We start from the raw sequence: 27,252 nt of genomic DNA on the forward strand, positions 1-27,252 counted from the left end.
CTGCACGGGCGCAGGATGACCCCGACGCAGTGGGACTTCCCGGTGGAGCTGTGCTGCCGGCCCATGGCGTTTGTCACCCTCACCGGCTTGGACGTGGTGTACAACGCCGTGCACCGGGCCGTGTGGGACGCCTTCTGCGCCAACCGGAGAGCCGACCGCGTGCCCATCTCCTTCAAAGTGCTCCCCGGCGACCACGAGTACCCCAAGTGCAGGACCAAGGTAGCGAGCGGCCTGTGCACCGTCTGCTCCCCATCTTGGCCGGCCCGGCCTGGCCCCTCACGGGAGTCTGTGATTCGAGTCGCTGTCCGTGCAGAGGAAGCCAGCGGCGGGCCTGGGAGTAGGGGGGGTGCGGGTGTCGGTGGCTCCCTGAGGGCGAGGGGCTGCTCTGATCGGCCAGGGTTACCGGAGCTGAGCAGCATCGCCCAGCTGGACTTCCCCCGCTGTTGGAGGGGAAGCGAGAACTTGAAGTCTGAGGGAAAGCTGGCAGGGCTAAGGGGGAGCCAAGGCTGATGTGACAGAGAGCTGTGGATGTGTAGGAAGGAAGCCAGGATGCTTTCCCTCAGAAACTGGCAGCAGAGAAAGTCAGTGTGGCTTACTTTTTAAAGTACTTGCTGTTCATTCACTCAGTGTTAAAGTATGCTTGTAAAATTTGAGGTTTTTAATGAAACCCAAATTTTAAGCGGAGAAGCTAGGTATTTAATGCTGGCATATCCTAAAAAAAAAGTATAAAGCACTTAAGTAAGTGAAATGCAGCATAAAGAATCTCTCTGCTCTACTTTCTGCTTTGCAGTGGCAGATAAGCAATATCAATGGTCTTAACCCCAGAAAACTACATAATTATGTGATGCTGGCAAGGAAGAATATTGACTGATTTCTCCCAGCTCTATTTAAGAGCTCCTCAAGACACACACACACTTTAAACCTAATTTTTCATGAAGGTATATGAAACGTGCTTCTGAACTTGACCTTTCTCCAGTCTACCTGGAATCTGCTGTTCTTTGTTACTGATATTTCTGGCATCAGGCCCTAATTCCAGGGAATGGGGCGTATGTGTTACACAATCGGAAGCAAAAGGCTTGAGGGAAGGAATGTTAAAGATGACAAAGGTATCCACAAGTGACAAGAATATAGAGGCAGTTCCCCCTCTCCTATACTAAGAGGCTAGCAAACAGTTTTGGTAACTTGCTTTAATAACCTCAATGTTTTCAGAGGACATCCTACGAATGGTATATTCCAAAAGGAATCCTGAAGACTGGTTGGATGAACAAACACCTGAACTTGGTTCCAGCACTCGTTGTGGTGTTCTATGAGCTAGACTGGGATGAGCCCCAATGGAAGGAAAAGCAATCAGAATGTGCTACTCGAGTGGAAATTGTCAGGTAGAATTTTTCCCACTTGGTTCATAATGTGCCACAAGCTAATGGGAAACGTGAATCGCTGAATCCTTTTGGCATCCTAAGACACATAAATATATTATTGTTTTCTTAGACACTAAATTAAGGGGAACTTGAACATTGCTTTTGGAAGTACAGCTGCCAGTAAAGAAACTCTTTTTGTTAATGGTTTGTTTTCAGAAGTCACTTGAGTAGAAATAGTCCCTGAAATTTTGCTTGCCTAACTCAGCACAATTCTTCTGTCCCATCTGAACAAAGAAGAGAGCACAGCTTTATGTCATTCTGTGGATAACACAGCATGGTGTTGTGTTTGGTTTCATTTCTTGTGTAGTCTTCTTTCAATGCTTCCATCTGGGCTGAAGGGTTTTTTCTATTTTTATTTTCCTGATTATTCACAAATAAGAAGTGAAACATTGACGTTTTGCTGTGTTGTTTTTCTTTTAGGCAGAGTTTGCAGGGAAGAAACACAAAAGTTGCTGTGGTTTTGATTCAGAAAAAAACACCGTTGCCTCCAGGTACTGGGAATCTCTGTGTGCACCTGTGGTGATCTCATTTTTCAGAAGGCCTGATGGACTGACCTGACTATTGTCTGTTACATTGTCTGCAGTTGTTAATATTACGTCAGCTACATGCATTAAGTGCATTGTGGCTGCAGGAAGATGTACAAATGGAAGGAGTACTCAGAGAAGCTGACCCTAAACATTTGATCCTTTTATCCTTAACTTCTTCTTCCTAAATCTGAACCCATCTTTTGATGCACAGTATCAGAAACGGTTTGATCATGTAATACGTGAGGTGCCTCCTTGTAAGCAAGTTGCATTTTAAACTTTGAGATCAAGAAAAGCTCTAAAAACAATGAGAGCTTAGAGGAGGGGTGTTTTGTACCTACAGAACCCTTTTAACTTATCGCTGTTTTAATCAATAACATTATGGAGTCAAGCAGAGCTGTGAGATGTCATATGTTTTAACCTGTTTCTGCAGGGCTGCTGCCTCAGCTGTAGCTGTGTGCTTTCTTGTGTCTGGCAGACCTTTCTTTTTGTGTGTGTGTTTTCTCTCTACCTGCTGTATATGCTTGTCTTTCCTGGCTGATACAGAATTTCTCAAGATATGTGATATTTAATTCTGCAAGAGATGAGGCACTTAGTAACAACCTACAGGTATGATGTAGCTAGGCTACTCCTAGGAAGTTTCTGCAATGTGTATGTATGTACTATTCCAAAAATGCTACATAGGATGAATTCTGTGTTCTCAAGTACTCTCAAAGCAGCAAGAAATAATGTTGTCTTAGTTTTATCTGCATTAGATTTTTCCATACCTTGCCCTTGTCGGGCTTTTAGAGGTGGTTTGACGCTGCAGCGCTGCTTACCTGTGCTTCCCTTGATTTCACTAGGGGAAGATGTCATTGCATCAGAGAGGGCAGCAGCTTTATGTAATGCTTGTGACCTTTCTGGGAAATCCCTCTTTGTACTTCCACACACTGATCATCTTGTTGGTTACATCATAAGGTAAGTTTCACTCTCTCTTGCTAATGTCCCAACCGGTCGATGGGTTGAGATGACTGCTATGCAGCAGGGTTCTTTTAGACCAGCAGCAAACGTTGTATCTGCTGCCATTCCTCAGGTTATTCTGCAACCTGAGAAATGCCACACAGCTCCCCTTTGTGAGGCTGAGTAATGACTGTCAGAGATGTTGCTTTTGAAGAAACATTAGTATATATCCCAAGATTTTTCCCTTCCTCAAGTTGGGTATTTATGCTAAGTGATGCCTATCTGATTGCAAATACTATGTCATTTTTTTACTTTATGCTTTTTGTTTTAATACTTATAGGGAATGCAGCTTGAAAATAAATTATGAAGGCCTTTCAAACACACAACAGGGAAAGGAAGACAGTCTGGTGCAGACCCAAAAAGAAGGCTCAAACTAAGGCAAATCATAGTTTATTAAAATTAGTTTTAGTCTTTCCAGATATTCTCAAGGAAAGGAGGGCTCATGGTCTGAGAGACTAATTCTTCATTCTCTCACCCTCATGTTTTTATATAATCAGTAGTTTTGAATATAAGTAAATGCTGTTATTGTAGGATTGATTGGAATAAAGTAACCATTACTTTTAATCTTTCATATGTTGATCACTGCTAAGGAGGGCATAATCACTGCATATTAACTAGCCTAAGCCTTTGAAGCTGCATATAGTTACATATTGATATGAGATCAGCAACTCTTTTCAGGTTTGTGAAGTTCACTGTATCACTAGGGGTTAATAGCTCTTAATGCCCATTTGAAAAAAGAAAAGTGTTTGGTTGTACAATCATGTCAGCGTTCCTGGTATTAATCTTTTTGTTTTGACATTTTTAATTGAAATTTCATACTAGTAAATGAGAATAATAATTTTTTTTTTACCCCTCAAACTGGCTTGTCTGTCTCTATACAGCTGCAATGTACTGCTAAAATAAGTATGATAGGTTGACTTAATTTCTCTTTGTTTTCCTTCATAATTAACAATTGCTATCCTGTTGTTTTCACTGTCACCTCCTCTGTGACGAGCAGAACCAGTAATGATTTGCCTTCATCAAAGCCTGCAGTGATCTCTTTTGGCTAAATCACAGAGCTGGTACTTCATCCCTTATTGCTTGTGTGCATCAGTGCTACTGGATGCATTCCTCTCCTGAATTCTGGTCTTGAACTAGTTGATTTTACTCCTTATCACAGAATCATACAGCATATAGTTCTTAGGTCCTCTGCAGCCTCATGCTATGTTCAGTGTCTCAACCTCTTTGCCTTCCTATCCCCCTCTATAACTTGCCATTGGGTTATTTATCTTGCAAGCACAAGTTCAGCTGTTACCTCTGCAACGCAGGTAGCTGTTCGTGTTTGAACTGAATGGTAAAACCTAGTCTGTGCCTCATAAGGTTATTTGTTGCTATTTTTGACTCCCCACTCCTCCCTGTGCTGTCCAGCATTTGACCTGTTGTCCTGGTTTTGGCTGGGATAGAGTAAATTTTCGTTCTAGTAGCTGGACTAGTGTTGTGTTTTGGATTTAGGATGAGAATAACATTGATAACACGCTGGTGTTTTTAGTTGTTGCTAAGTGGTTGTAAGGTTTATGTGAAGGACTTTGCAGTCTCTCATACCCTGCCAGGTGCAGAAGCTGGGAGAGCACAGCCAGGGCAGCTGACCCAGGCTGGCCAAAGGGACATGCCCTGCAATATAGTGTCATGCTCTGCATGTAACTTGAGGGAAGCTAGTTGGGAGGCAGATTTACTGCTTGGAAACAAACTGGGCATCAGGATTTTGGTTTCCCTTTTCTTTTGCATATGGCATTTGTGTATCATTTGTTTTATATAATTATTACTGTTATTGTTATCCCATTAAACTCTCTTTGTCTTAACATATAAGTGTTTTTGTATTCTCCTCCCCATTCCCTTGGAGTGGGGACAGATGAGCTAGCAGTTCCATGGTGCTCAGCTACCAGCTGAAGTTCAACTCTGACACCCATTCAGGCTTATCCCAGACACCTCTGCAAAATTTGCTTGCTTTGACTGATGCATCTCTACTTTCTGTTGCATTACAAAGTCCTGCCAGCTTATCCTCAGGCTTTCTCATGTTAAATACTAGTTTGTTGTACGATAAATCAATCAGTAAAGCTCTTGAACCTACTTGTTCTGCTTTGTGCTACTCCTGTGTAAGGCTTTGTGTGAATAATTTTGGTCTGCAAATTCTTACTCTGGTAACCAACTTGGAGTTTGGTAATATCTCAAGCAGCTTTTGGCACCTTTAAAATAAGCCTGGTTGAGAGTAACTTGTTCTGAAGATCTTCAGGGAGAGATTTTTCTTTTGTGGGGAAAACATAGTGACACAAGCAACTTTGTTGCAGGTTGGAAAATGCTTTCTATGAGCATGCACAAACTTACTATTATACAGAAATACGAAGAGTTAAGTCTCATAAGGAGTTCTTGAACAAAACCACTCATCAGGTAATGTTACCCTATTTTTTTTTTTTTAATAATGTGGAGGTTCTAGGGCATGTTAAAACAAGAAAATAAGGGAATAAGGGTCAGTTGTTTCTGAAATGTTTTTATTCCCCACCTTCCAATTTGAGAAGCCTTCTTTTCAGCAAATCTGCAACTTAAATCTTGTTTGGCTTCCTTGCATCTTCCCTTTAGGCACAGCCTAAAAATGAAATTCCCTGAGTAAAATAAAACATTTAAGTTTTTTGTGTGGATTAACCTACGTAAATGTAGCACTCTGACAAGTTGTGGGAAGTGCTTCCCTTAGAAGCTCAGAACTTAAACTTACCTTTGGTTTGGCCTTTAGCTTTTGCTTCTCACATTGTTAAATACTTGCTCAGACACACAAGGTTCTGTTGCAATTGAAAGCTGGGATCCATGTGGTGAGTTCCAAATGAACAGTCAATGCAGGTATAGAGATTTTGGGATGTTAGAAGGCCTCTCCCCTGTTCCAGGCTAAAAGGCTTGGATTAGGTTAAGTCTGTTGAAAGATGATGGCTGTGTCACAGTGGCAGAGCACACTGTTAGGAAACAGTTGCACAGTTAGTTTTTCAAGTTGACTTCTATGTTACGTAAACCTCTGAAGTTACCACCTGAATGTGCTTTGTAGGTAACAGGTGTGCTCAGGTGTTTGTGAATAATGAACACTGGTTGTGTTTTGCAGCTTCTCTTTGTTAGGCACCAGTTCAAAATAGCCTTCTTCAGTGAGCTGAAACAGGATACGCAGAACGCTCTCAAGTAAGACTCATGTAATCTTCTGCCACCCTCTCTTCCCCTAACTACTGCTAAGCTGTAGACTATGATAAATATATTTCCAAGTATAGAAATAAAATTATTTAAATATGTATGTAAGAGTTGAGTTCTCACTAGGAAGAATGCTCTGATTGGAAGCCTGTTTTCTGCTGTCAGCACTTCTGTTCCTTTATGTTGTCTTGTATGATTTAACTCTAATTAAAGTATTCCTGCTTAGAAATTACAGAACTGCCTATAATCTTGTGCATGAATTGAGGGCTCATGAAACAAACATGCTGGAAATCAAGACCATGGCAGGATTTATAAACTATAAGGTAATAAGTGTAGTTCTAACCTTTGACAACCTTTACTTTTAAAAAAACCAACAGCAAAACAAACCATGCATTATTGCTTTTGAGGAGATAGATTGCAAGCAGCTATCAGTGGAATACCAGTTACACTCAGACTTGTGAATTCCACAGAGGAGAAACTCCCAAGCTTCAGCTAAGGCTCTATCTTGAGGGATTGGAGTTCATTTGAGAGGCAGTCATCTGAAGGCTAGACTCTCACTGTGTGCAGGGTGAATGAAAACAAGGGTTTCTTGTTCTTGAATATCTTTGTCTTCTTGCAAAGTTTAAGCCAGTGTGGTTCAGATTGTGCTCGTTAGGTAGAGTAACTTAACTCTTTAAGAATCAGACAATACTTTTGTGGTGTTCTGGGTTTTTGGGGTAAAGCAAAACTATCCCACCATTTATAACACTCTGAGTTGGACTCTATCAAATTCCACTTGTAGACTGCAGGCTTCAAAGATAATGGTCTTCCTAGTGGCTCTGCAGTTCATCTTGAATTTGTCTGAGTTATACACTGTCCCACTGATGAGCTGGGGAGAAGGTGGGGCAAGAAAAATAGCATTAGTTGAAATAGAGCACCTCATGTCTTCAGATGTAGTCTAGTATGGTTTATATCTATTTTAATCCCTCTGTTTTCTGTGTTAATTTGAGTTGTTCAGAAATATGTAAAATACACTTGGGTTTTTTTGAGGGGCGTTTCTTGTGTTTGGTTTATGGTTGTTTTTTTAAAATCTAATCCATAACAGCCTAACAGTTATTTTTCCTCTTTCTTTATTTTCTTCTAGATCTGTCGCCTCTGTTTCCAGCATAATACTCCACTGGATGCAATTGCTCAGTTCAGGAAACATATTGACTTGTGCAAGAAAAAAATAGGAAGTGCAGAACTGGCTTTTGAGCATGCTGCCTGGATGTCTAAACAGTATGTTGCTGCTCAGTGGGGATTCTGGTTTAGTTCTTATATGACCTTTGTCAAGTTCACTGGGTTTTTTACTTCACCGGGCAAGGTGTGAATTTTGAGCTCTTTATCTAAGAAAGAGAAGCTCTAGATCATAAAATTGGAATGCTGTCATTCTGCTTTGCATTAATTATTAATTTTCTCTGGGAACAAACAGGGTATGACATGAATACAGCTATATAACTTAGATGCAATAATTCAGAGAAGTATCATCTGTTTTAAAACTAACCAGAAGCTTAATTGAAGTGTACCTTTCAATTCAGTGCTGTTCTGTACATAATGTTGGCTATGAATTTTTTCATAGGTTTCAGGCTTTTGGTGACTTGTTTGATGAAGCAATTAAGCTGGGACTGACAGCAATTCAAACTCAGAATCCAGGTTTCTATTACCAGCAGGCAGCCTACTATGCACAGGAACGGAAACAACTAGCAAGTATGCTTTGTAACCATGATGTAAGTTGGGAGGGGAGAAAATACTTTGCAAGTAACCAGATAGTAAATTAGTTAATGTTCTAGTCTCCAGTGGAACAATCTGTAACACATGTAAATAAATCAAGGAAAGGTATGTGGGGTTTTTTTGATGCTTACTAGTGATGCAAGTATTTATTGTGTATTGGAAAAGTTACTCCAGAATAAATATGTTAGTGTTTATTTCATTACAAATAATGCTAATGTATTTAAAATACTTATAAAAACTATACTTTTTACTTTGCTGGATACTTGAAAACTTAGTGTTTTGGGTTTTTTTTAGTATATTTCTATGCACATGCATTGTATCTGGTGACTTACACAAGCAGAGGAACAAGAGCATTAGTATTAGTTGTGTATTGTGTTGGGGGGGTTCTGACAGTTGCCTGGCAGAAGGGGTTGCATGGAAAATTGATCTCTGCAGTCAATTAAATGTGCATGCTAATTATGAGTAGCTACTCTCCAGCTGACATATCCTGATTATTTTTAAATGTCTTTGCTCCTGTTGGTGGTATTTTTTTGTTATTCTTGGATTACCTTGTTAGGAAGTAGTTTTAAAAAGGATTACCCAGTTATTCTTTTAAGGGTGCTGGGGACAGAAGAAGGTGACTGAAGTATGATGTCAGGCTGAATGGAGAGTATTTAAATGCTTGGATTTCCTGCAGCATTGGCTTTATACAGCTGGCTGGAAAGGTTACATGTTTTAAAGCAAACAATTACTTCTATGTGTATTGGAACAGCACATCAAATGTTTTATAATGAACCATGAACAGGTTTTTATGACTCTATTTGCTGAATTTACAGTCCTCTGTGGTATATCCCAGTCCGGATCCCTTGGAAACCCAAACTGGAGTGCTTGACTTCTATGGGCAAAGACCATGGCGGCAGGGAATATTAAGTACGTTTCTGTGTCTTGTGTCTGTGGAGCTTGGGCAGATTCTTTAGTTGCTGATCCTGCTAGCTGAGGTAGTGGGCATCAGCATGTAATCCTTTTTCTGCTGAGACAGATGCAGGGCTGGGACCTCACTCTCTTGTTAATTGGGGATGTGACTTCAACAGGTGTCAGTTGGTAGCACAGGAAGTGTCTTTAATCTGGATAACAAAAAGAAAAAGGTTTATGTAGGATCAGGTCTTCAGCAAAGATGCGCAGGCCATACTGAAGCTCTGCTGCTGCTTTGTTTTAATTGCTACTTGTAATCGTTGTGTTGGGAGAAATACCTGATGGCAGTGGGATGCACTCCTGGGAAGAGAAGTTGGTACAGGAAAAGTAATGATGTCCCTGAATGTGATTTGTTAGACATTCATCCTGCCATCCAGACTGTATCCTGTCAATTGTAAATGGGAATTTAGGACTTTTTTTATTCTGAACAAGCTCTTTGGATTTCAAGATGGATTGAGAGGGTGCAATGACTAGATTTAAATCAAAGAAAGGAATTTGTTGTGTTCCTGTTAAGGAGGATGTTATCTCAGAAATTCAGGCTTTGAATGTACAGCTTTGAGCTGTTTGTCAGTACACATGCAGTTCTGAGATCCTCATTGCTGCCTGTGGTTCTACTTTCCTTTCTCGCTCTCTGTTTGGTCTCCTGTTCATTATTCTCTGCTTATCCTTTGGGCTTTATCATTGCCCTCTTCAAAAGACTTTGTTTACTGTAAATCCAGTACTGTAACCTCTATTATCTTTAAGTGTTACTGTTTTAAAATTTGTTAGTACTGCCAAGGTTAAACAGTTTAACATGAAGAGAAACTTTACCTGTTCTTGATATGTTGATCTCTACTGCTAGAGAAACATAAGACAGATTTCTAGCCATGTTCCTATCCGATCTCAAGTAAGGCTTCAAGCTCAACACCTGTGCTTTAAATGTTAATAGATGCAGTCTACAGATCAGCTTGTCTCACTATAACTTGTTATTTTGGGGTAGCTTCAGATAAGTTCTTTTAAATGAAAGACATCTGTTCTAGAGTTTCCCTTCTAGACCACGGACAATGGATGAGTCCGTAAAACAATCCGTCTCCTAGGTAAAGGAGTGTTTGGGAGTTTGTTTGTGTTTGGGTTGGAGCTTGCACTGCCTGTAGCTCAGCCACACACTGAGGTTGACTTATGTGAAGTCAGCCACATAAATGGATCCCTCTGGGTCTGGACACAATTCCGGTTTCATGGATTTTTCATTGTCTTATGCAGGCTTTGATCTTTCTGATCCTGAAAAGGAGAGGATGGGGATCTTATGCCTACAGTTGAAAGAGAAGAACGTCCTTCATTCGGTAAGCTTTATTCTAAAGGAACCAAGCCAAAGCCAAGGCTTGTTTCTGACCCTATCCTAATGTTTGCATATATAATGAGATCAGTAATGCTTTTCATCCTGCTAGGAGCTGATAATCACGTTGTTGAGTAATGCTGTTGCACAGTTCAAGAAATACAAATGTCCAAGAATGAAAAGTCATTTGAGTGAGTACAGATAACCACACATGTTTTTAAATTGATTTTTACAAAAACTTTCCCTATTGATCAGGAAAAACTTTTATCTTTTTTTTTTTTTCATCAGTGGTTCAAATGGGAGAAGAATATTACTACGCTAAAGATTATGCCAAAGCTTTGAAGTGAGTACCATCTGTGATTTGCTTCTTTCACATGCTATTCTCCTCTCTAAGCCCCCATATCACATTGCTATAGAATATTGTTGAAAGCTTATATAAAAAATGCTCCTTATACCAGAATTTGATCGAAGCACGAGCTTTGGGGCTATAAACTCCATTTAGGTTAAAGAAAGCAATACTGGTATGAGTTGGCTATTATTAGATTAGGAAAACTTCCCATTGTAAGCTCTTGTGGGGGTCTGCCTTACTGGGCAAATATTAAGAAATCTTCCTAGCTCACTGATCAAGTGCTGTCTCTTTCCAAGAAGTGATTTGTGAAACTTCCCTGCTACTGCAATGTGAATATAGATACACTTAGTTACAGACTTTGTAGTTAACAAAATGTAAAAAACAAAACCCAAACCAGAAATACAGCTAATTTTTGTTTATATATCTGGGAATTAACACAAGGAATTAGTTTTGTTGGTGTAGTTTTCTGCTATTAATGACTACAGATCTAGGAAAGCTTAATGCTGAGATACAGCTACCATATTTTCTAAAGGATGCATCTTATGCTTAGCTTTTTAACTTTGTATTTTTAAGGAGAAACAAAGTCAGGTTTGTGGTAAGTGGGAGTCCTGCAGTGCTTTCACTAATTAGGCTTCAAAGATCACATGTTATAACAGGAGTGTGTTTGGGGTAAGAGAAATGCGTTTACTACTACAAGCTGACTGGCAGCTGCATGGAGGATAGGCTGGGATAAGTAGATCAGTTTGTATCAAGCCTCATTTTCTATCAGCAAGCACTTATGTGTAGGCAAATTTTTCTGAAGTAGGCAGGAACTGTTGTCTTGAACAGTTGAACAGAGATTAAAAAAATCACTTCTCTGCTTTGCTACAAATACTGGTCAGGATTAAAACCACATTAGGGTGTGCAGTTTTGCCTGATAAAGATTGATGCATGTGTTGTTTGTAGATCTCTGAGACCCTTGAAGGGAGTGGGGATAGGAGGGAAAAGAAAGATGTCAGCTTAAGGAACACTAAAATGCTTCAATTTGGAAGGTGACTTTATTGTGGGGATTTGTTTCTTTTTCTTAATTTTTCCTATTTAAAAATATTAATGTGAATTTTTAACACAATGCTGGACAAAGACTCTTCTGTCCAGTTGCCATTTTGCTAGGGCTTTGTGTGAAAATAAGAGAATTTTCCCATTCTCTTGTGAACATTACTCTAGGATGACATAGAAAATTAATGGCATAAATGTGTTTCCTTACAATAACTTCGTGCTGTTTGCAGTAAGTCGTTGGCATATGCAAACAGCAGACTTGACTTTAATCTAGCATTTGTGTTGGTGAAGGTGAATTTTGTATTAGTAATACTAAATAAATCCAAGCTTCTAAAAAAGTAGAGCTGTGTGTAACTTGATTTTTCTCTCAATTTTATGGTGTTTCAGGCTCTTGGATTATGTCATGTGTGAATATCGCAGTGAAGGCTGGTGGACTCTTCTCACTTCCATATTGACAACGGCTCTCAAATGTTCCTATCTGATGGCCCAGCTAAAAGATTATATAACGTACTCCCTGGAGCTGCTGGGTAGAGGTATCCCTTAAGAAACATACTCAGCCTATACTGAAAAACTGACTTAGATCTATTTGGAGGCCTGACAAATCATTGGCAGGCACAGTGCTTACAGTACTTCACATGACATGACTACAAAATAATTGTGTACCTGTCCTGAATTGTTGCTGCCTTCTCATATGCTGGAATTTGAATTTTTTTGCTCTCCTGTTACAAAATGTATTGTGTTCCAATAGACAGTGTCAGGATATCTGAAGCACAGAGCTTTGTTTGAGACTGTTCAAATGACATAAAGGAAATTCCTGAGCTTTGAGGTGGGGGAAAACACTGTAATACAGGGAAAAAGGAATATTTTTGTAGTTGTTTTTTTCCTGGTAAATAACAAAGTTAGCACCTTTCTTCTGGACTTTAAAATTCTAAATGTGTTTCTCAGGCTTTTCACTAGAACTCTGCTGTTAAAACACGCACACAGGATATTTTAGGGAACAAATGTGACTTAGGGTGGCTGCGTAGTAATAACATAAGCACTCTGCTTCGTGTCTGTTATGTGACACTGCAGCAATAATCCTTTTGTCCCCTAAATTGCTAATACCACCATTAAGGTAGGTGTGTTTAAAAATGGGGTTGCATTTTCTGATAGCTAGCCAGGCTTCTCTGCTTTGTAATAAAGAATAGCCAGTGAGACAAACTCACTTTTTGTCATCTTTAAGAGTGTTTCCTACTAATGACTTTTTTCCTTCCTGTCGCCTTTGTTGTTTCTAATATTGTCTGATGTTACCTATTGGCATTCTCAACTCTTGCACCACTTCTTCCTTTTTTTAAACATAAATAACAAGAAGGTATAGGCATTAATCTCTTGGGGTTTTCCTCCAATAGACGATTAAATACTTGTTTAACAAAAAATATTTTACTTTGTTCCAGGGGAAGTAAGAGGAAACACTTGAAATAAGGGAAGTTCTCAAAACTGAATTAATCCTTCATTAGTGGTAGATGGATATTAGAATCTTTTTTTTCACAGAATGATGTGTGTTTAGTTTTTTGGGGGTTGTTTTTTTTTTTTTAAAGATGCAATCTGTGAGGAAAGATTTATTTTTAAGTTAAAAAAAATCCAGTAAGAGGATTGCTTCTGACTTGTAACCTTTGCTTTTGTTCTGGTTGCTAGCATCTACTCTTAAAGAAGATCAGAAATCTCGAATAGAAAAAAATCTGATAAAAGTTCTAATGGTAAGTGGCAAAACTACTATTACCCTTTGAAATAATCATCAGTGTGGTCAGTGTTTAGTAACCTCCTTTTGTTGTTATTTGTAATCTTCTGTCTGGGTGCAGAATGAAAGCCCTGATCCTGAACCTGATTGCGATGCTGCTGCTGTGAAAGCGTCACAGAAATTGTGGGCTGACCGTGTTTCCTTGGCAGGCAGCAATGTTTTTACAATAGAAGTCCAAGATTTCATACCATTTGGTAAGTAGGAAAACAAATTTCCACAAGACTGTAAATTTCAGTGTAGCTGTATCTTGAAAATAACTCACTGGGAAAAAATAGAAAGCATGTGTTAAGGGTTCCAGGGTTGTTGGCTTTGTTTTGGCACTGCTCTGTTCTTCATCTAAATCAGTAAGATAAGAAATCTTGAGAGAAGGCAGTGATGTCTTATCCCTGATAGGGATTATAAAAGAAGAATCCCTTGCTTCTGCTGCTCTACTGTGCTTTGCAGTAGGATTCTGAGAAGAGAGGGCAGAATGTGGGCCAAGTAATCCTCCCATAGAAAGGGAGCATGAATAAGCATTCCCTACAGAAGAGCATCTAAGTGTACAGGATATTTTTTTTGTTGGATGTCTGCCTTCCCCCTTCTCTGCAAGGTTCCAGCTGAGTGCTGAAAAGTGGCTTTCTCTAGCAAGTGTTAGTAGCCAAATTTGTCCCACTATGTACAAACCAAAGTTTTTCAGAGTATACACAAAACAATCCTTACCACAAATATTTCAATGGTAGGCTTCTAGAATTGAATATTGCAATATGATGTTTAACACCTACTACTTTATTTTAATTCCAGTACAATGCAAAGCAAAATTTCTTGCTCCTAGTTTCCACGTTGATGTTCCTGTGCAGTTTGATGTGTACCTGAGAGCTGATTGTCCTCATCCTATCAGGTTTTCAAAGCTCTGCATCAGTTTCAATAACCAGGTAACTGCATTCTATCTACCCACTGACAGAAGCCTATCGTAAGAATGGAATAATATCTATTAATGTTTTAAAACATACAAAATTCAAAGGTTCTTTTTTAAAAAAAAGTTAATGCTCAAGCTGGAAAGGTGTTTCTTCTTTTTGCATTATCTGCTGCTTTTGAGAAGTATCTTGATACTGTGGTAAAACTCCCAAACGTGGCTTGATTGCTTATCTGTTGTTGTCTTTGTTTTTCTGTAAAGCTGTCTAAAGTTTCAGAAGGAACATTTTAATGTCTTATTTCTATCTCTCTTGATGTTCTTGCCTGAAGTTGTATTAACATAATGGATCTCTTGTGTCAACAGATTGTGTTGTAATTACTTGCTAGGTCTAACTTCAGTAGTATGGAAAGTAGCAAGAACCCTTATAGCTTGAATGAGTAGCCCAGAGCCGTAACGCTTGCTATGCTACAGTTACTCTGAAGTTGTTTTAAGTCTGGATTTATCAGGTTTTTTTCCCCTGCTGCTCCATTTTAGGACTATAACCAATACTGTGTGGTAGAAGAAGCCTATCAAAAAAGTGATATTCTAGAACAGTCATCACAAGGAACAATGTGCTTAGTCCCTGGCAAGACAAGGAAGTTCACTTTCAAATTTGTTGCAAAAACTGAAGATGTAGGAAAGAAGATTGAGGTTTGTAAACTCTTATTTTAATTTTTTTTTTAAACTTTCTTACTGATGCTTACAAAGAACTCGAAAATACAAAGTTACCTGTAGTCTGGTACAGGTTACTGATGTCACTGCAGTTCCAAATGTTTGAATTTTTGAAACAAAGTACCAGAAATGAGAGTAAAATTTTGCTGACAATGCTGAAGCTGAAAATTACCACAGAAACTTAAGTATTGCTTCAAGGGTTATTTTGTTGGGTGGTGGTTTTGGTTTCAATTTATGCAATATTTAGAAGGTTTAGATTAGATGTTAGGGGTAAATTCTTTACAGAGGGAGAGTGGTGAGGGGCTGGAACAGGCTGCCCAGAGAGGTGGTGGATGCCCCATCCCTGGGGGTGTTCAAGGCCAGGTTGGATGGGCCCCTGGGCAACCTTGTGTAGCTCCAGGCCTGGAGGTTGGTATCCCTGCCTGTGGCAGGGGGGTTGGAGCTCTGTGGTGCTTCGGGAACCTTCAAACCCAGACCAGTCGATGATTCTATGAATACATTTTAAAAACAAAAAGGGAGCAGGGGAGGGATGGTATAGCACTATGTGAGGGTGGGAAATGACAAACTACTCCACTGCATGCACACATGGGGACGGATGCTTTTCCCACCACTGTTTGATGACATGAAATTCTGGAGTGGTGGGGTGCCTCCGGTCTGCAAAGTTGCCAGAAGCTTTTTGGGGATACACGTCTTCATGGTGCACTGCTGTGTTGGAAAAACAGTCGGTGATCCGAAGGCAAGGTTACAGGTACATGTTTAAATTTGTGTCTGACAGATCACCTCTGTGGACTTGATCCTGGGAAGTGAATCTGGCCGATGTGTGATCCTGAACTGGCGTGGAGGAGGTGGGGATGCTGCTTCATCTCAAGAAGCGTTGCAGGCAGCGCGTTCCTTCAAGCGAAGACCTAAGCTTCCAGATCATGAAGTGCACTGGGACAGTTTGACTATTCAAGCAAGTACTATGTGAGTACAAATATGGTCAGTGTATCAAGTATCAGTGTAAGTCTCCTGTGAAGTTCTGATTGCTCTGCCTAAAAGAAGACTTGTTGGGTCTTTTATACTATGACCTTTTTAATCTATCTTTGCCTATCTAGGGGTAAGATGACAGTATGACCTTAAATTTAAGGACTCTTGAAGCTCCAGATAGTCACAAGTACAGAAAAATCTTGCACTGATCTCTGAGCATACCAAGTGTGCTTTAGTTCTCCCCTTTATAGGCAGACTTTTCCCAGATTTTGTGCAGCCTAGGAGGTGTTATTTTTCTCTTACAAAAGCCATCATACAATGAAAGAATCCCAAAGGAACTGTGTTGGAAAATAATCATTAACAAATGAGCTAGTACTAATTTAGATGTATTAAAAAAATTAAATCTGAATGCTGTTGGTTGGGGGTTGTGTTTTTCTTTCCTGGCAGAATATCTGAACCATTAGAGCTTATTACTGGGGATCCAAACTGGTTTTGTTCTCATCACATTACTTCGCAAGAGTCTTACTTCTAGTTGAAGAGGCCACCAGTTGTCAGAATAGGCTGTTTTAATCTCCTTTTAAGCTACTCTTAAAAGCTTGTTATTTAAGAAATGTGCAGTAACTGAGTCTTTTTCTCTTAAAGGATTATTTCTAGAGTGCCAAACATTTCTGTTCAGCTCCGTCATGAACCTCCTGCCCTGACAAATGAAATGTATTGTTTGATTGTCACCATCCAGTCACATGAGGAGACAGTGGCCAAAGATGTGAAGCTTACAGCAGGTTTAAAGCCAGGTATTTGGGCTTATTTTCTTTTACTCCAGCAGTCTCACAGTTGACTCCTGTTCTTGATGCAACGCAGAGAAATACAGTAGATGGCTCTCCTGCTGTAATTGAGAGCCAAACCAAAGTGAAGATGAGGAAATGATGAGAGTGCTAAGAACAAGAGCAAACAGACTCACTCACCACTGCTTGTCAGTGGTGTTTACATGAGTATTTTCAGAAGAGAAGTCTTTACAAGTCTAAAACAAAACATTGAAACTTTTGTATTCTTTCTTAGCCTTTTACTTAATTTGCTCATAATTAAATTTTTCATTTTCCAAACAATCTTTTTCTTGCTGAGATGAAAGCATTAGACAATGCTAGATATTTTTTTTTTTCTAATTACTGGCTTTGTGGGTTTTCTCCTACACCCCCTCCTGTTTCTTTTCCCCACCCTGGACAATGCAGTTTTGTTTTTAAACCCCCTTGAAATTTGGAGAACTGAGATGTTATTCCCTCAAGTGAAAAGGGGGGAAAAGCAGATATTCTATGTCTGAGCCCTAGTTTGCTCTATGCAGCTATTGCTGACAGTTTTCAATGTCTGAAGTGCAAATGTTGCACTCAGTACACCTGTTTGTAGAAATATTTTTGTCTTCTAGAATAATTTCAGAGTTGCATGTAAGATGCAATATGGGCTCTGTACTCTGAAACAGAGCCACATTCCCTATACATTTGTGCAGTTCATTAAAGTCAGTGAAGTGTTCTTTATACTTGATTTAATTGGGGTTTGGGCTTGGTTCCTATGGCAGCAGTAGTTAGTCTTGATTTTATTTTTCTGGGTTTTTACCTTGCTTGATCTTGATTCTTGACCCGTGATATGCAAGGTCAGTGTGGCCTTCCTCACCACATTAAAAGAACAATTCCAATTTGACATTTCTAGGGCAGGTAATCTGTTTTCCACAGATTTTGGCAAGATGCTTTGCTTTAAAAATGACCCTACCTGATTGTAGTAATGCCATTATTTTAGCCAATCTCTGACTGAAGAATAGTGTCATTTGACATCTATATGCTTGTTTTTACATATTTTCAACAGAAATTTGGAAAAAGAATGTTTAAAAGATGAAAAATCATTGAGCCATGCTCTTGAAAATGGAAGAATTGCAGAACAGAGAAACTTCCTTTTTACTTCCTATAGAGCACCAAGAAAAACTTGGATAACATAATCATGTTGTGTTTTGTGTATGATAGAGAATGTCTAAACATAATGTTTATAAATATGCAAAGGGTGAGAGTCAGGAGGAAGGAGCCAGGCTCTGCTCAGGGATGGCCAGAGACAGGACAAGGGGCAGTGGCTGCAGCTGGAGCAGAGGGAGTGCCATGGGAATACAAGGAGGAACTTTCTCCCTGTGAGGGTGACAGAGCCCTGGGACAGGCTGCCCAGAGAGGCTGTGGAGTCTCCTTCTCTGGAGACATTCAAACCCACCTGGATGTGTTCCTGTGGGATTTAGTCTGGGTGATGCTGCTCTGGCAGGGGGGCTGGATTATAGATGATCTTTCGAGGTCCCTTCCAACTCCTAATGGTCTGTGTTTGTGGTCTCCATACAATTTCTGACTTTCAAGATTTCTTTTGGGTTTTGTGGCCTAAATGGATAAAAGAAACCTTGCAGGATGTGAACCCTTCAACTTAAAAAAACTTAATGTGTCATTAAAACTACCCTCTGTTGTACTTTTTGAAAGATTCCTTCAACCTAATAAACAGCGTTAAGTCCTCGTGAGTTTCTTTTTGAGATTAACACTGTATTTTTAGTTATTGCTCTCATGCATCATTGACATAAATCTGTGTGGGTATGAAGAGTGTTTTTTAATCCTAGGGCAAGATGCCAACCTGACTCAGAAAACTCAGGTGACTCTTCATGGAACAGATGCATGTGATGACTCCTTTCCTGCACTGCTTCCTGATATCCCTGTAGGAGACTTGCAACCAGGGGAAAAGGTGAAGGCTTAAAACCTTATTTCTGTATCACACTTAATAGGGATCAACTACTAAGACTCTCACAGAAGGAGCTATGTTTCTTTTCAGATACCCAAACCAATAAGTTAAAATCATATGGCACATTTTTTCCTGTTGTTTACCTGTAGTTTAGGGTTTACTTTAACTGGATCCACTTTTGGACTAAATTTGGGAGTAAAGTATATTATGGGATTGATAACAGCTCAGATATAAAATAAGGAGACTCATCTTAACCCTTAATTAAATGTATTGCCTAATGTAGAGTAGATAATAGTCAACAGATGTGATTCAATATGGTAGAGGATCAAATATTCAGCTGTTGCACCAAAGTGAAATTGTGACCAGTAACTCAGAGGTTGGGTATATCATACATTACACAGTAATGTTCTTTTCTTGTACTGTTAAGTTATAGATGGACATCAGTAGCAAAGCAACTGGAGCTGTGCTACCCTGACTAAAATCATTCACTGTGTTCTTAAGATCATGCAGGAGATAATTTATGGTCAAGTTAATAGCCATTCTGCTATTGCTTTCTTAGACCAAGTAAAATGATTTTCAAGTTTTGGACAGCTTTAGACCTAATTAATATAGTTTAGGTGTAGTTTGGCTCATACCATCAACTTTATTTTGCAGCTGGAGAAACCAATATACATCCGCTGTGGAACGGTCGGCGCAAGAATGTTTCTGGTTTATGTTTCCTACTTGATCAACACTGTCGTTGAGGGGAAAGAAATCCTCTGCAAGTGTCACCGGGTAAAGACACACCAAGTGCTGGAGATAGAGTCATGAAATGCAAGAATATCATGAAATGCAGGAATATCTTAATCTAAAGGCTGTAATTCCAAGTGTCTTAGAAGTGTTTTTTGTAGATAGAAAATGCTGAATCAACAGTATGGTAGCCCAGTTTGGGGTGGGCAGGTTCATAAGTACATTAGAAGAAAAAATTTCTTTTATCTTAAAAAATTTTAAGATATTTAAAATATCTTTAAATATCTTAAAGATAAGGTCTACTCTGGGGGAAGACTTGGTTCACATAATGATTAAAAGTAACTTTGTATTAGTAACCTTTGACATCAATAGCAGGTCTGCAACTGAATATAACTCTTTTCCCTCCCCTTTTGTTACCTGTACAGGATGAAACTGTAACCATAGAAACAGTATTTCCTTTTGATGTTGCTGTCAAATTTGTCTCCACAAAGGTAGGTGTTTGAGAAGTTGCTGATGTTCTGGAATCGTGCCACTGTCGATAGTCGCACCCTGTTCAGTTAGAAATAGCCAGAGCTTGTGTCTGTCTTGACAGCTGGAGCACTTGGACAGAGTCTTTGCAGATATACCGTTCTTACTGATGACAGACATCCTTAGTGCCTCTCCTTGGCCTCTCACTATTGTAACCAGCCAGCTGCAGCTCTCAGCTTCCATGACCCCAGTAGATCAACTGGAATCTTATGTGGAGAATGGTAAGTTTTCTTAGATTATGTTTTCTATCAGGATATTTTTTGCATAAATTGGGAGTAAGAAGCAGGGGGATTTTAAACAGCAGATGCTTATCTAAATTTAAAGAAAAGAAAGCTGCTTAGTAGCATAGATAGTTGCCAGAACACAACAGCAGTGTGCTTCAAAATGTATTCTTACTTCACTAGATCAAGTAAATAGACTTGAGTGATAGATGGTGACCAAAATTCTAAATGTAATGAACTTAGGGGAAAGCACCTGAAAGTACTTCTGATATGCAACTTCTTAGATATCCATATGAAAAGCTACTCAATATTTCCAGTGTTTATGGGCTGTGTGTGCTTTCTGTAATGCAAACGCTTCACCAGGTGTTTAGTCCAAAGACTAAAGCAATTCCTGCCCACAATTTCGGTCTTGGAACTGAAACATGTGAAGCTGGATAGTGTAGGCTCTGAAGGATGGTTAGAAGTAAGCATTTTTTTACTAACACAGTTTAACTTTTTATTGTGTAATATCTTGCAGATCTCAGCCTTTTAAGAGTGCAGTATGTTAGCTTTAAAGCCAAAGAAACAGTGTAACTGGCAGTAGAGCTGATCCAAAATCTTCCAACATTGTGCCTTTGCATCTGCTGAGTTAGAGATGAGAAAATGTGTCTGTTGTATCAAAACTTGAAATAAAATGAGGCAGTTGGGATGGCTGCCTGACTGTGGGGCAGCTGTCCACCTGTGTAATCGAGGACTTGTAAGAGTCTAGTTCCTCTGTAAATTCAAGGCTTACCTGGCCAAGGCAGTAGTTTTCCAAGTCCTTTAATCTTCACACCATGAGCTTCTATCAGCTCTGGCACTTTGTGCTTCCTGGCTTCTGGTTGATGCTCCCAAGGAGCTAGCTGCCAGGAGGTAGGAATCCCTCAGATACCAGCTTTTCAGCTGGCCATCTTTTGGGTGGCTTTTATTTTCCTTGTAAGACTTAATAAAGATTAATGGTTAATTTTGAATGACTGAAGCATTTGGTTTTTAATTCTTTTTTTAAAAAAAAAAATCACTATTTAATTCAAAAGGTGCTCTTCTGGCTCATTCGAATGGAGAGAAAAAGAGAGAGTGAAAAAATCTAAGCAAATAGATTTTTCTTGTGTTCCTACCCTTCTCCACCTCTGATTTGTGGTGGTAGAGGGGAAAGGTCCTTACTCATTTTAGTTCAGAACATGAGAGCCATTTTGTCCTGGTGTCTTGGCATTTGCAGTGGGAGAAGTGTAGGGTTTGAGTTACTTTGCTTTTTTGCATGTGTATGGACATTAGATTTGCAGTGACATGTTCTCTGTAGCTGAAAGACCTCACAGTCACTTGTGCTTGTGTCCTATTGGATTTTTAGACTTGGTGGCTTCTGCATTCAGGATGATGCTTTGATTTTAAACAAAGTCTTGCTGATAGTTGTTTTACAGACAGGTGAGAGTGCCAGTGAGTGCTTTTGCCTTCGGTGTCCTCCAGTGACTAATACGAGTGGGGTGGCGACCGGATGCTACGTCATTTCCTGGAAGAGGTAAGTGTCTTATGGCATGGATAGGGAGAGGAATGAAGTTGGCTTGGCTTCAGAGATGATGATGAGCTTGGTTCTGGCAGGGATGGTTTTGGCTGCTTCTTTTTGTTTGGCTCTTCCTACAGTGAGCACTGTCTTATTAATTACTTTAGCTTTTGATTAAGTACATATTTCACTTAAGCAATAAACACTGTGTGTTTTATGGTTTTAACATTCCATGAAGCTTTCTCCCCTGTAAGATCGTAGGTCAGTTACAAAGCTGTCTTGTCGCTTTTTGCTCCCTGTTTTTCCCAGTATTAAATGCTTCCCTTGAGAAGCTAAGTCAAAGGAATTGTTTTGTGGTAGTAGAAACAAACAAACTTTTTAAATAGGGAAAAGTGTTTTCCCACCCTTAGATTGAAAACTGAGTGAATGCATAAACCCACAAAGACAAATGTTAAGATATGTTTATCTTCTAGTTCACTTTTATTTAGATTTAGAGCTGTTAGATTTTCTTACTTGCTTTTTGCTGTGTTATCTCCATGCTGTGGCACATTTTTGCTCACTTCAAACAATCCAATGTAAGGATTTGTATTGTTTTCTTTCCACTACTGAAGCTGGAATTTTAGTCCAGTCACATGTAAGCGATGTTCTTTCTCTGTACTCACTCAATACTTTAGTCTGTGTAACTTTGAACATGGTCTGTCTGTGACTTTTTTCCCTGCAGAAGCTCACCTGTGGAAAGTGTACCAGTTGTTAGTACAGTCATCACTCTACCACATGTGATTGTAGAGAGCATTCCCCTCCACGTCAATGCAGGTAATACTGGCAACATATATGTCCCAATGAGAATTTTTAGGAGTGCCAAAATTTTACAGGATCCACAGCTTCATCTGCTGTGCCAAAAGACAGAAAGCAGGTGCTGGATATTATGGAGCTAGTGGAAGGAACTGCATTTGTCATTTAAACTGCCTCAGGCCTTGCCTCCTCTTTCTAAGGGAAAGATCTGGGAGGTTGTTGGATGTGTTCTTTTAAAGGCTGACAGTGGATTGCCCCATGTTACGTGGCACCACAGACGAGAGAAGCCTCTGCTGATGGTGCCTTCCCAGTCGGTTTCTCTAGGTGCCTATGGCAAGAATTGTTCCACCCACCCACGCCCTGGCTCCATCCTAGGAAAGAAACAGCCAGGAGAATTGGAGCTGCTTGCAGGCAGGTGAACTGTTTCACTCGTAGCACTTCACCTGCACAAGAGCAGAGGGGGAGTGGAATGCTCACTGAACACACAGAATTCCTGTGCTTTCTCCAGTTCTGTTTCATAAATATGTAAAGGGTGAGAGTCAAGAGGATGGTGCCAGGCTCTGCTCAGGGGTGGCCAGAGACAGGACAAGGGGCAGTGGGTGCAGCTGGAGCAGAGGAAGTTCCATGGGAATATAAGGAGGAACTTTCTCCCTGTGAGGGTGACAGAGCCCTGGGACAGGCTGCCCAGAGAGGCTGTGGAGTCTCCTTCTCTAGAGACATTCAAACCCCTCCTGGATGTGTTCCTGTGGGATTTAGTCTGGGTGATGCTGCTTTGGCAGGGGGGTTGGATTGGATGATCTTTTGAGGTCCCTTCCAACTCCTAATAGTCTGTGGTTCTGTGATTGGTACTGAGATTCTTCCACCATCTTTATCTGATACATTTTGAAGGTGCTTCCTTAACAGTATCTGACAAGCTTTTGGCAAGCTGAATATACCCAGCAGCAGCTAGACTTGCTAGTTAGTTCCTCAGTAGCATTCCTGGGAGTGTTAGCATTTGGGATTTTACATCTCCACGTTGCAGAAGTGTTATTGAAAAGTTGTACTGAAGTTGTGTTCTGTTCTTTAATCTTTTCCTGGAAAATCTTGTCAGAAATCCTTTAGGCATCTAGTTGTATTTATTTTTTTCTTGAAGCTTTTCACTGCTCTTTGCAATAAGACTTTTTTTTGTCCTGTATGGAACTTCTAAAATGTATTTTTGTATTTCTGACTGATCTCTTTCCAAAGATCTGCCATCGTTTGGTCGAGTCCGAGAATCCCTACCTGTCAGATACCACCTGCAAAATAAGACCAACTTAGTCCAGGATGTGGAGGTGTCAGTGGAACCCAGTGATGCCTTCATGTTCTCTGGCCTTAAACAGGTACTGAATTGTCCTGACTTCTAATTCTTCTGGCTTATCTGGTAGTGCAGGATGCATTGAACAGGCTTACACTGGTGTGAAGAGGACAAACTTACTGTTTCATAGATGTTTAAAGTGTGGTATGTTCTGTCTGGAAAAACACATGGATGCAGATGCCATTTAGAGGAGGACTAAATGAAAGCCTGACTAGGAGCTGTTTGTCATGTTGTTTGTCAAATGATTTAGTATTTCTTAATTTAAATACTCAATTGTTTATGGTTAACACAGCATTTCTGTATAAAATTAATAGTTTAATTGGAATAGAAAAGTAGTTGTAGTCTTTCTAAGGTCAGAAAGTATCAAAAGCAGCATGGGCAGCAGGTCAAGGGAGGTAATTCTCCCTCATACCCTGCTCTCATGTGACCCCAGCTGGAGTACTGTGTCCAGCTCTGGGGTTCCCAACATGGACATGGAACTGTTGGAACAGCTCCAGAGGAGGCCACAAAGATGTTCTATGGGCTGGAGCAGCTCTCCTAGGTTCTGGGGAGATCTTAGAATGGCCTTCCAGTACCTGAAGCGGCCTACAAGGAAGCTGGGGAGGGACTTTTTAGAAGGGCATGGAGTGATAGGATGAGGGGGAATGGCCTTAAATTGGAAGGGGGTAGATTCAGATTTGATATTAGGAAGAAATTCTTCACTACGAGGGTGGTGAGGCCCTGGCACAGGTTGTCCAAGGAGGTGGTGGCTGCCCCTGGATCCTTGGCAGAGTTCAAGGCCGGGTTGGATGGTGCCTTGAGCAGTCTGGTCTAGTGAGAGGTGTCCCTGCCCATGGCAGGGGGGCTGGAACTTGATGATCTTTGAGGTCCCTTCCAACCCAAAGCATTCTGCAATTCCATGATTCTAAGTAAACACTGTGTAAACGGAAGGCAAGCAGAGGACTGCTTTTGGTCACAGAACCTATCTATATTGGTGGCTTTTTTCTTTTCTCTTTTAAGATCCGATTAAGAATCCTTCCTGGCACACAGCAGGAAATGCTGTACAACTTCTACCCTCTGATGGCTGGGTATCAGCAGTTACCATCCCTGCAGGTTAACTTGCTCCGCTTCCCGAACTTCACGAACCAGTTGCTCAGGCGGTTCATACCAACACACATTTTTGTAAAGGTAAGACTGTGAGAAGTGCCTTGTGCTTAAAGGTTCCCCTGGGGGCTGCTCAGTTTTTGGGGACTCCCACCCCAGCTCTGCTCAAAGCTGAGCATGTCTAAGCAGGCTGAAATGGCTGGCTTGTACCAGAGCTCTTTGCTTTGAAAAGACTTGGGCTGTGTGTTGGTGATGTCAACCAAAACTCTGAAGAAATCTGTTTAACAGGTATCTGGTTAGATGATTGAGCTGAATTTGCTTAGCCTGTCCCTCCTCTTACTCTGTGTCTCACTCTGTAAAATGAGTTTGAGTTGTCTTTGTTTTGAGTACAGTGGGGTGAGCTAAGCATAAGGAAATACTCTAATAGCATCATTTCCAGCACTTCTGAGAAAAGGAAGTGTTTGAGCAACTCGTATCACTAGGTATCACCTCCTTAAAGAACTTCTAAAAACACAGCCTTTCAGTCAATCACTCAGTCTAGTTTGATTTATTTTTTATTAGCATTATTTACTTTTTCACTCTTAAGTGATACAGCTCTGAAGACAACTGTCTGCTTTTGCCTTTTTAAGAATCTCTTAGATCTGGTTACCCAAAACAATGCTCTCTTGTTCTGCTGCTCCTGTCTCCAGAATACTGTGTTCACTTTTTAGTCAGGCTCTTAGCAAGTGAGGAGCCTGAAGTGTTTGTTTCCTGTGATTTGAGGTGGACTTGTTCAGGCACCTGTAATCCTGTTTCCAGGAAGCAAGCCTGGCATACTTCCAATTTTCTTTTAGCCCAAAGAGAGGGGCAGAATTTATTATTATTTGTCAATCAGTGGCTCTTCTAGAGTGGTTGTCAAGATGTCCTCCTAAGTCAGTACAAAAGGCTTTTTCCCCTCACAAGCGTGGGTTCTCAACGCTCCTCTGGAATCTCCCAGGCTTCAGAATTCTTTGCTTTTGCTTTGGGAGTTGTCAGGACCTCAAAAAAACCTTACTGTAAGGATGCCTTTTCTTTCAGACTGCCTCCTTGCTCTCTCCCATTTCTTGTGATTCCAGAATTCCTCCAGGAAATTCAGTCCTGTTCTAGGCATCAATAACGATCTGCCGCTTACGCAGCGGTAATGCTGGGAGCTGGGATCAGCCAGGCTTCGTGCTAAGCTGTCTGAATGTGGCTGGAGATGCTCTTGGCATTTAGTGGGGCAGTGGAGGGCCTGTGGCTTCTCTGAGTACTCAGTGGGCTGAACTGAAGCTTCAGGTGGATGCCCTCTGTGTTTGTGCTGCTTTTGAGAACTGTGAGAAGCAAGGACAGGCACAATGCTGTGCTTGTGTGCGTTGCACACCATGTGTGTTGCAAAGTGGGATTCAGAACAGCCTTGTTCTTCTACAGTGGGGGGTGGGCTTTTGTTGATTTTAATTCTCTGTCTTTATTTCCTTGAAGCCTCAGGGTCGCCAAGCAGATGATAACTCGATTGCCGCTGCGTAACTCAGACCTGTAACCTCCACACTTGAAGAAAAATGGGATGTTGCACAAAAGCTCACTTTGGAAACACTTTGGCTTCCATCAAACCAGAAGAATTCAATTTTAAATTACAACTCTTAGCAAAACTAATGTTAAAAAAAAAAAAAATCTAGTCTTTCATAAACTTTCTTTCAAGGAATAAACGCGTGGGGAAAACTTGGTGCTTTATTTAAGAGGGACATTCTTTTGAAGTTACTGTGTCAAACTCAGAAGTGTATTAAGGCATATTAAATGTCTTGAGTATTTAAATGAGGAAATACTAATTCATTTGACCAAGACTGAAAGACACTTTTATAATTAACAGTAAGTTGAAGCGCAAAGTTTGTACTTACTATTGGTGACTTACAACAATGAAACTCATCATCCTTTACACAGGTTTGTTCCGTGCCACTTGTGTTGGAGCAGAAGAGGGTGTGTGGTAGCACAGTAAACTCCAGATGGTTATGTTGTGCTGATGGAGCTGAGTGACTTACTAGTTCTTTAAAATCACACAACTAAAAGGCTCTGGGTAAGCTGTATAGCCAGGTCTGAATTCAGCAGCCAGGCCAGTGAACAGTCGTTCGTTCGCAGTCAACAGCTGGACTGTTCAACCTGAAGCCAGTACAGTTTTGGATTATTTTACACACACAGCTTCCAGATTAAGGAGGAAGTCTTGGTAGTCTCCTGCTGTGTGGAGTTAAGAAACGGGCATCCTACTGTTGTACAGCTCTGGGTGGACTCTGGTGTTTAAAATACAGAAAATCATGTATATAGAAATAAAGCATTGTGAAAACTTCAGTTGTTTAACTTTCTAAATAATTACATTTTGATTGCTTGGGAAATACCTTATTTATTGTTAAAGTGAAGTTCTAATAAACAGCTTGT

The 27,252-nt window shown here is 40.3% G+C and overlaps 1 protein-coding gene across 1 annotated transcript; it reads left to right on the plus strand.

Annotated features, from left to right (window-relative positions):
* On the plus strand, nt 1-27,252 carry TRAPPC11 (trafficking protein particle complex subunit 11). The gene is made up of 29 exons (XM_084266698.1): nt 1-219; nt 1,210-1,379; nt 1,839-1,909; nt 2,785-2,899; nt 5,266-5,365; nt 6,063-6,136; nt 6,369-6,465; nt 7,266-7,399; nt 7,740-7,887; nt 8,707-8,800; nt 10,082-10,161; nt 10,267-10,345; nt 10,443-10,497; nt 11,926-12,071; nt 13,213-13,274; nt 13,377-13,509; nt 14,096-14,226; nt 14,742-14,897; nt 15,694-15,881; nt 16,527-16,675; nt 18,514-18,635; nt 19,287-19,406; nt 19,787-19,852; nt 19,954-20,110; nt 21,533-21,641; nt 22,345-22,436; nt 23,640-23,773; nt 24,748-24,915; nt 26,308-27,252. The coding sequence occupies exons 1-29, from the start codon at nt 16-18 to the stop codon at nt 26,350-26,352; spliced, it is 3,399 nt and encodes a 1,132-aa protein (XP_084122824.1). The 5' UTR covers nt 1-15; the 3' UTR covers nt 26,353-27,252.

The sequence above is a fragment of the Gallinula chloropus genome (genome assembly GCF_964237585.1).
Source record: "Gallinula chloropus genome assembly, chromosome: 7".
Classification (NCBI taxonomy): domain Eukaryota; kingdom Metazoa; phylum Chordata; class Aves; order Gruiformes; family Rallidae; genus Gallinula; species Gallinula chloropus.